The following is a 9,867-nucleotide window of genomic DNA, read 5'->3' as shown; positions in this document are numbered from 1 at the left end:
GCTCTCATAAAAGGGGAAAGGGGGACACATGTCAGAAGGCTATCACTTATGCTGCTTAATAGTCATTGGCTTGACTTGGGGAGAGCCAATGAGGGCTCAGCAAGAGCAAATAGCAAGAGGGCTCGCCCAAGAGAGAGAGGGGGCTGATTTTTGCAAGGCATTATCACACACACACTCACACAATCTCATGTGTGAAGAAAGAGAAGACTATCTCTTCCCAAGCTTTAATGGAGAGCTCATCACCTACTCCAAGCTTGTGAGATAGAAGCCTACATCGACACACTCTTGGCTTGTGGATGCAAATCCAACCAAGAGCCAAGCTTCAATGCATGCTCATCTCCTCTACCAAGCTAATTACTAAGCTAAAGCTATGCTAATATGAGTGATTATGTGAGAAGATGTACATCTTTCTCGTAAGATACTCCTTCTTCCTCTCAATCTACTCTCATACCCTGCTAGCTCTCACCATCTTCGAAGGTGTGTGAGGTCTTGGGTCTGAGACCGGGGATAATTAAAGTTGTGTTTGCTAAGTGTTTTGCTTAGTGCATGAAGCTTTCATCTTCATTGCACTAGCTAGTACTGAAGGAACACAAAGAATTGTATTATACAATGTCTCTCTTGATGGGAGAAACCATAATACAAAGCCTTTTGGAGGGGGGACCGATTCCATGCAAATCCGGTCCTCAACTGTTGTCAATAGCTTAATTTCTCTCTCTTTTGAAAGTATTGTTCATGCTATCTAACTAGGTGTTATGATTTTTGTTGCTCTCTCCACCCAAGCACTCTTGTAATTCTCATTAAGAATCTATTCTAATGAAATGCCCACTATGTTCATGCTAATTTCCGCTATACACAAGTTTTTAGGCCATTAAATGTTACACCTTCTCTCTCTCTCTCTCTTATGTGCTCAAGGCCGCTTCTCTCCCCCAATGGAGCAGACTTAGGGTATCGCCTTCTCTCTCTCTCTCTCTCTCTCTCTCTCTCTCTCTCTCTCTGTTTCTCCGCCTGCAGAAGAGAAGCCCCAAGGGCTCTCCCTCTCCTTTTCTCTCTCGTCCAGAAGAGGATGCCCAAGGTCTCTCTCTCTCTGTGTGTGTGTGTGTGTGTGTGTGTGTGTGTGTGTGTGTCTCTCTGTGAGCGCTTGTGTGTGGCAGATGAGCAGACGGTTTAGCTCTCCCTCTCTTTGTGTGTGTGTGTGTTGGGAGGGGGCGCGTTGCAAGGAGAGTAATTTTGGGAAAAGGCAAAGTTGAGGCATCTTTTGAGATCTTCCCTTGAGGGAGAATGACTCTCTCTCTCACTCTCAGCGAGGCCAAGCTCTCTCCCTTTCTTGTCGTTCCATAACCATCTCGTTCCAACCAAAGTCGATGTTGGTGATGCAGATGGGGATGAGGAGCTGAGTGAAGAGGAAGGGATGGGTCGTGAGAGGGAATTTTCGGAGAGATTGAGGAGCCTTACGCCTGGGGGAGAGATCGAGGAGCCTCAAGTTCTGAAGGGAGGAGGGAACGGGGCCAGAGAACTGGTTGTGACACCATCGTGTACCAGTATCAGCTGGGCGGCCAAGACAGTAGTGCTAGTGCTGCTAATACTGATAAGGTGGTGGATGTGACAAAGGCCATAGTGCGTGAGAACATGCTGGACTTTTTCTACCCACACGCGATGCAGGTGAGAGGCGGTGAGATGGCGCAAGAAAGCCTGGATCGGCTGAACATGAGGAGGGATGTGTTCTTGCTAGCTCTGTGCGCTGTGCAAGCACTCCTTGCGTCTGACAAGTGGTCTTTCTATCAGAAAGCAGGCATTCATGGCCTGCCTCGTGCCCCTTTCGACGACATGGAGTCCTGAACGGTGGGGCGGCTACTACAGTCTGCCAACATGGCTGCCCTCTCTTCCCCACTTCGCACCGCCCCTACGTGATGCTCCTAGAGTAGTACATCATCCGCCATGCCAAGGTCCTCGCCTCCACTGTCATCTCTGACTCCACGGAACAGCAGGCCGTCCTCGCCATCGCCGACGAGCTCCGCTTCCCTTATTGGCCGAGACTGTGCTAACCAAACCACCCGCATCTTAGGCCTCCCTGAAGTCTTCACCTCGATCCACTGAAATCTCCCTTGTCTATGCCTGGAAATCCTTTTCCGTCACCTCCATTCCCAACCCCCTCAAACCCTTCATTGTCCCCGTCGATGTCGCCAAGCCCTTCAACTCTGTTGATGTTTTCAACCCCACCGCCAGGCCGCACTATGTTATGCCCGATCAGGGTATCCCCTTCACCCCTCAGCACTACCCTACTGTGCGCAATGTCACTGCCACCTACCAGTCCCAGAACGACAAGCTCAATGTCACTCTCATGCGCAATGTCAACACCATGTTGGTGGAGTGCGTGCACGTAGTCTTTTACCATAACCATTGGCTGCCCTTCGCCGACCACTTCTGGTCTGAGAAAACGCATGGCGATGGCAAACAGTATGGGCACTACGCATCGCTAGGGCTGGTGCACGACGTCGTCCACACCATCATGGGCGGCTCGGGCGGGCATCTGGCTTACCCAAAAATTGTCACCTTCGACCCCATTTTCTTCTTCCACCATGCAAATGTGGACCAGCACTGCTACCCCCAAGCATGGATTTCGCAAAAGCAGCTACAACTCAACAGCGAGGGCACCTATATAGACGTGACAGATAGCAAGGCTGATCCTACCACACCGCTCACGCCCTTCCGCCTCTCAACAGGCAGACAAGTTCGTCAACTCCAACTATGTCCGCCTTGTGGACGCCGACTGCGGATATTCCTATCCGGAGATCCTCCAGGCCAGGAAGGAAGGCTGGACGCCGGCGCAGATGCTGGCCTACGTGCTGAAGCTGTACGAGCCACCGAGGACTGCCTGCACAAATGGATGCTGGTGGAGGACAAGATTATTAAGAGGGCATTCGACGGGCCGTTCAACATAAGGGTGTTTATAGGGAGGCGGACGCAAATGTGGCCACGTTGCTGAGCAGACCCAACTTTGTAGGGCAGATGGAGGTGTTTACAAGGGGTCAGGCAGGCACAGAGGTGTGCAAATTGCGAGGCGAGGCAGGGCATGAGGGCGTCAGGCAGGGTATGAGGGCGTCACTGGATTTGACAAAGACGATGGTGACGCTAGGACTGGCGACAACACCAGTGTTGAACGGGGATCCATTTGGTGACATGTCCATGCCCTCCAATCCGCTCGAGAAGGTAGGGTCGCGCATGTTGTTGTTCGTGGACCTTTAGGGGCGCCAGTTGGATCCCTTCTCGGTCCTAGGCAACTGGGAGGGTCCCAAGGTATCGATCTATTTCTAGCAGGGCGTTCCTCGAGAGAACATCAACGAGTATATGGTGGCCGATAACATCAACATTGTTGCCAACACCAAGCATGCCTTTGAGCTCGTCCCCCCCCCAGCTCACTATTGCGAGAGCCATCCAAGCCACCGTCTCATTAATCAATCTGCTGCACTGATTGATCTTATTGAACATATAGAGGTCGATCTCAGTTAGATATGTAAGACGGCGGCACAAATCAAAAGGGAGAGGCTCGGAGATGAAGTTGGAGGGAAGATCCAGATCTTGAAGGTTGGAGTTGCATTTGGAGAGGCTCAGATGCGGTGCCATAGAGACTGCGCATCTCTACGGCACACACAAACATCTCTACTACACATCTCTACGGCCCAATTTTCTTCCCACCCTTGGTTTTTCCATCCATGATTCACTTTCAATTTTCTATGTCTCGTTAACTCTGATAAGTAGCCAACCTAGGAAGTTGGGTTCTTTTTAAACGATCACTCTCTCCTCTCTCTATCTATCCCTACTGTTGCATTATCTCTCAGAAGCATATTTCCAAAAATCCTTTTATGATATGGTGTATTTGCCATTTATTCTCCGATAAGTAGCAACCTACGAAATTAGGTTATCCCCCAAAAGCATGTTTCCAAAACTCCTTTTATGATATGGTGTATTTGCCATTAACTCTCTGTTAAGTAGCCAACCAACAAAAAAGTTTTTTAATAAAAATGATCACTACAAAATCAGTTTTTTTTTTTAAATGACTCTCTCTCTCTCTCTCTCTCTCTCAATAGTAGTAGTAGTATTTTTGTTCTAGTTCTTTTGTACCCAGACATGGTATCAGATTCACTATTTGTAATAGATTGGTCTCATAGGTCATTTTGGCCTTTTGAAAGAAAGAAACATGAGACTTGATGTTCATTAGCAGCAACATATTTTAGGATATTTGTTTGTCATCCCATCCTCCTCTCACCTCAATGTCTTTTTCGTGTTGCAAGTTAACACTAGAGAGTTTTTTTGTTGTTAAGCATGCTAAATCCAAGAAATTGGCTCTGTTTGGTCCTTAATAGATCTTGTGATGAATGGTTAGCTAACTTTTTAATCTTGTCTCCTTGATTTTAAGTTTCTTGTATCCTACACCTACAGTTTTGCTATGATGTAGATAGTGATGAAGAGGTGAAAGATAACCTCTCTGATGCATGCGAATCCAACAAGTGGCTGGGGGAGACACTCTCTTATTTTGTTTTGTTCCGAGTTGTGTAGTTAATTACCAACAATCATTTGTGTTATTTTGTGTGTCCTTAAAGTTGGAAAAAATCTATGTTGCTCTATCCCAAGTGAAAAAGCTATGCAGGACTTTGTGAAAGAAGAGCCCTTTGATTGAATATTGTAGCTCTCACCTTGCTTTAGTAAAGGCCTTGCCAACACTTCTTATTTTGACTATGCACTCTCTTTTTGCTTTAAAGGGAAAAGTCTTGGCTATGTATGGGACTTAAAACTACACTCACACACATTTGGGTGAGAAACCCAAGACCGAATTCCATGAGCGCCATAAAATTTTGCTTTTGGTGTGATCACTCATCAACGTATATAATAATAATTTAAAAAAAAACACAACTTGAAAGGGGGGGGGGGGGCCAGACACCCAAAAAAAAAAGAAAAGGAGGTGCATCCAATCCTCCATCCCCACCATCAATAACCCTACTTACCTCGCAATGTACAAAATAAAAATTTATCAAATTTTTTGGACTTAACCTCTCTTCATACAACTCTTGTAACTCTCTTTTGAATGCAATGACAATTACACAACACATTCCCTCTATCTTCATTTCATTCCCACCTTCCTATTCTTCTCTTGTGGATTCCAAATATATTTATATGAGCGGGCCTTGTGATTTTATCACTTGTTGTCAAGAAGTCATGGTGGACAGCTATCATGAAGTGGCAAAGTTTTGAGGGTTCTTTGTCCTAACTCCCACCCTAAGGCTGGGTTCAGACGATGCCGGTGGAAGAAAGCCAAAAGCATACAGTCTTCCAGGCGGAAGGTGAGAGAGAAGAAAGCTTCCACCGGGCAGGTGTTCACAAGGCGAGGCGGAATCGCTCAAGGCTGTCAGAAGCTCTTGCGTGCGTGGATGCTGAAGATTGGGTGGGGAGTTGAGCTGGAGGGCGGAAGGAACTTCGGGCGAGGGGGGGGGGGGGGGGGGGGGGGTCGGAAGATCACATAGGGGTGGCGGAAGAAAATTCATGTTCCTTTGCCGTGACGTGGAGCAGAGTTTACAATCTCCCACTGCGCCGTCTGAACGGGAAATTCCACCTGGGGGAAATTAATTGGTTGACACCTATTGCCGCCGCGCCTTGTGAACCCAGCCTAAGTTCTATCGGCCTTTGTCGTTCCGAGGACGGAAGAGTCAAATCAAAAGAGTCATGGAAATGTTATGGTGATGTCTGCAGACTTGCACCCGAATCACATTCCAGTGTGGGAACAGGAGGCCTGATCCAAATTCAAGATCACGGGGACATATTTGGACAGCTCGGATCTGAGAGCTTCTCTGAGAGAGAGAGAGAGAGAGAGAGAGGTTGCGATGAGCCCGTCTGTCAGACCCTAGCTCCTCTCGCCTCGTCCTGTGGCTGCTTGGAGTGGGCGTTCTCTTCCTGCAGAAGTTGCCTACGCGCTCTGTCCTTTTTCTAACTGCTTGAGGTACCCCTGTCTGTGCATACTACGCGTTAGTTATATCTTGACCTTTCAATCATTACGAACACATGTTGTTGCTTACTAATGTTTTATTTCTGCTCCAGGCTGTTTAGATTTTGCTACCATCATAAACAGAAATTTACAGAAAAAAGGAAGGCTACCTGCAGTAAGTTTTTCGTGAGCACTGAAGCACGAAGTTCCAGCGATCTTGAAACCTGACGGCTTCTTTGCTCTTCATTTGAGGTTATGCACATAGTGGCATTTAGATGGATAACACTGGTAGTTTGAGAGGAGGAGGTAGCATGCATGGTGGGTCAGAATCATTCTTGGCCAACTATCGTCTTGGAAAAACTCTTGGAATTGGCTCCTTTGGAAAAGTAAAGGTCGCCGAGCATGCAGCCACAGGTTACAAAGTAGCTATTAAGATTCTGAGCAAGCGGAAAATCAGAATGATGGATATGGAAGAAAAGGGTAACGTGCACTCATTTCTTGGCATGTAATAGTAATAATATTTGCAATCATGTCAATTTTTCTCATTGGGTTATTGATCATTTTTTCTCCCATTCTACAGTACGACGAGAAATTAAAATACTGAGGCTCTTCATGCATCCACACATCATTCGACTCTATGAAGTAATCGACACTCCAACAGATATTTACCTTTTGATGGAGTACGTAAATTCAGGAGAGCTCTTTGATTATATTGTTGAGAAGGGGCGATTGGGTGAGGATGAAGCTCGGCGGTTTTTCCAACAGGTATTAATATTCTCTTCAGTCCTCTTTCAGTTTTGCTGTTTAACAAGTAAGAACAATAGGCAAAATGGGGCCTTAAAAAACATAAACAAACGCGGTCGAGAGGGATTAATGAAAGATTACGGGTAAGGAATGAGTAGATATGTTTCCTTATAGAATGGAACTCATGCTGTCATTTAATGCACTCAGTATAGCACATAGTACATACAATCTATTGGAGAGACTGCTTGAGGATGTTAGGGAGCAACCTTCATACAGAGCTTGAGATGAGAGCCAGCCGACACAAAGTTTGAGGCCCCCCCCCCCCCCCCCCCCCCCCCCCCCCCCCCCCCCCCCCAATGTCCATTCCCATGGTGCAGCTTTTGGTGGACATATGTCAAAAAGGAGGAGTTATGGACACTCCGCGTATTGTTGTCGAGAGAGCCCATTCTTGACCTCTTGGTTTAGCTTCCCAATACGTGTCCCATTATCCATGCTGCTTTCATTTTTTGATCTTGGCCAATGGAGATTGTGGCACAAGTCGAAAGGTGGGCCGCTACAAGTTGACATTATCGTTTGACAGTGTTCGGCATGATGGGGTCCTGTCATCTAAGGATTGGGAGCTATTCCCATGTTGAGGTTCATGTTTCAGTGTCACAAGACGGGCACCACGGGCCAATAGAAAAGAACAGATTGAACAAACTTTTAGTACTTCAATAACAACTGAACTGAGAGAGAGAGAGAGAGAGAGAGAGAGAGAGAGAGAGAGAGAGAGAGAGAGACGGCACGCGACACGGAGTGGCAGAATTCCACCCCAGAGAGTATTGGCCCTAAACCTTGGCGCCCCTTTCGGTATTTCTTATATTGCATCAACACAATACAAGCCGTTACTCCAGACTTTGCACCTTCTCTAGGAAGCATGCCAGAGAATGAGTCCATGGCCTCATATTTAAAGGCCCTAGGCTCCAAAGCAGTTTGCATGAAAAGCCTTCAAACTCAAAAGCTTCTGGTCCAAAAGCAATGCCAAAAAGCTGTCAGCGTAAATCATGGAAATCCGTACAATTGCCACGTCAACAGTCAGCGCAAAACGCGGAAATCCGTACAGCCTGCCACGTCAGCACTGTCATTGTAATTTCCGAAGCCTCCGTACAACTGCCACGCCATCAGTTCCACGTTGTCTATGTGTGAGGGTCCAATTTTATTCTAAATGCTTTTGTCACCTTGGGCCCCATTGACTGGGGTCCCATAAGTTGGTAGGACTTTTTCTTTTGTTGTTGCTTGTCTTCTTAGGGTTTAGGCCCTTGGCCGGGATCTGCAAGTTGGCTCCATTCTCTAGGGCTTGACACGTCAGCAGTTTGTGACATCCCCCCTTGAAAGAAAGTAATCGTCCGCGATTACAGCATATTTGCAAAACAACTCAAGTTAGCTCAAAAATTTTCTGAGGGACAATCAGTTTGCTATTTTTTTTGTTAAGGAGTTGGCGTCTCCTTTCGGCTCTTCTGATCAAGGAGTTGGCTTCTCCTCTCGGCTCTTTTGATCAAGGAGTTGCCTTCTCTCGTCCATGTCGGACTCTTGATATTCCAACGACGTAAAATTAGCCATCACGTCGAGACCACACTGATCTTGTACGGGTGTCTTGATGCACTAAAATTACATACCCAGACAATCTCATCCAATTAGGAATATTCAGTGGTTGGCACATCATAGTGTAACACAAATGCTCACATATGCATGTTACAAGACATAGAATTATAAAGTCGTCAATGAACCTTCTCCCGCATAGCCTAACAAGGTCCGGGCCGGAGATATAGAGGCCTTTTACAACCAAATGCCCCCCAGACCGTAGCCTGCGTCGTTTGGAGGTGCTGAGAGTAACCACTGCTCTTCTTAATACTCCTCCCTCATAACCATCCAGGTCCAGGCCGAAGTTACAACAACATTTTTCAAGCATACAACCAAACGCTCCCCCAGACATCCCGTCTACGTCGTTCAGAGGTTCAAACAATACCAAAACAACATTTCTCACTACTCCACCCGGGAGTAAAATCACCAATCATTGAAACCAGTATTAAAATCAGAGTACATCTCAAAGCGGCACCAAGATAGGTTCAAAACAGATACCATCGATTTCAAACAAATTCCAAACAGGATGATCAAACAAGTTCTCAAATAGAACTCAAACTTAAAAAGCAATCTTGACATCAGTCGAGCTAGAAAAGTCGACCGACTTTCCATCTTGAAACAGGCATCAAAATATTAGGATTAGGTTGCTTCCATAAGGTCGTAGCCGACGACAACATGGCCCATCAGCTCTTGGGCAAACAATGTTCCTCTGGCGGCGATGGTAGTCTCAAGACATAGCAATTACAATGGACCTCCGAGGTCATCAGCTTGTGAAGAGACATCTATTGAGAGATGTTGAGGAATTTTAAATTATAATTTGCTAGGGTTTTCATGGCAAGCATTTCAGGATACCCCATTGTGCCAGAAGTTGCACTCCGAAGGAAGATGTCTGAAACCATATAACTTCGGGCAAAAATTATCTTGAAAGCTTGCGAAGTCCTTGGATTGTGCGGCTTGGTAGCTATAGAGATCAACATTTGCATGGCACTCTAGCTCTTAGAAAAACAACAGCTCGAAACAAATCTTGGATCCTTCTCTTGCAAGTGATCTTTATGGCTTATGCCTTGTAAGACACGAGCGGTGAAGACGAGAGCGCTCTCGATGTGCGATGAAGTAAGGGTGGGAGTGGCTAATAAGTTCGGGGTGGGGGGTCGAAGATACTTCAAGTGAAAGTCCAATAGCTCTATCTACTCTTTTGTAGGACCGGTATACTTTCAGAAAAGCAAACGCCTGATGCTCTTATACCATTGTCACAAGACGGGCATCACGTGCCAACAGAAAAGAATAGACTGAACAGACTTTTAGTACTTCAATAACAACTGAACTGAGAGAGAGAGAGAGAGAGAGAGAGAGAGAGAGAGAGAGAGAGAGAGAGAGAGAGAGAGAGAGAGAGAGAGAGAGAGAGACGATACGCAACACGGAGTGGTGGAATTCCACTCCAGAGAGTATTGGCCCAAACCCTTGGTGCCCCTTTCGGTATTTCTTTATATTGCATCAACACAGTACAAGCTGGTACTCCAGACTTTGCA

General features: G+C 46.4%; 1 protein-coding gene and 1 pseudogene across 1 annotated transcript in view; both read left to right on the top strand.

Annotated features, from left to right (window-relative positions):
* Window positions 1-1,170: 1,170 nt before the first annotated feature.
* Window positions 1,171-5,451, top strand: LOC147436931 (polyphenol oxidase 1-like; annotated as a pseudogene).
* A 243-nt stretch (window positions 5,452-5,694) lies between these two features.
* KIN10 (SNF1 kinase homolog 10) overlaps window positions 5,695-9,867 on the top strand; it is a 42,019-nt gene continuing 37,846 nt past the window's right edge. The window contains exons 1-3 of the mRNA XM_086486324.1: window positions 5,695-5,989; window positions 6,088-6,454; window positions 6,555-6,739. Coding sequence (XP_086342450.1) covers window positions 6,250-6,454; window positions 6,555-6,739 — 390 coding nt within the window. The 5' untranslated portion in view covers window positions 5,695-5,989; window positions 6,088-6,249. The remainder of the gene's footprint in view (window positions 5,990-6,087; window positions 6,455-6,554; window positions 6,740-9,867) is intronic.

The sequence above is a fragment of the Adiantum capillus-veneris genome, chromosome 17 (genome assembly GCF_014529385.1).
Source record: "Adiantum capillus-veneris isolate H3 chromosome 17, ASM1452938v2, whole genome shotgun sequence".
Taxonomy (NCBI): domain Eukaryota; kingdom Viridiplantae; phylum Streptophyta; class Polypodiopsida; order Polypodiales; family Pteridaceae; genus Adiantum; species Adiantum capillus-veneris.
This window is presented reverse-complemented; position numbering and strand designations above follow the sequence as displayed.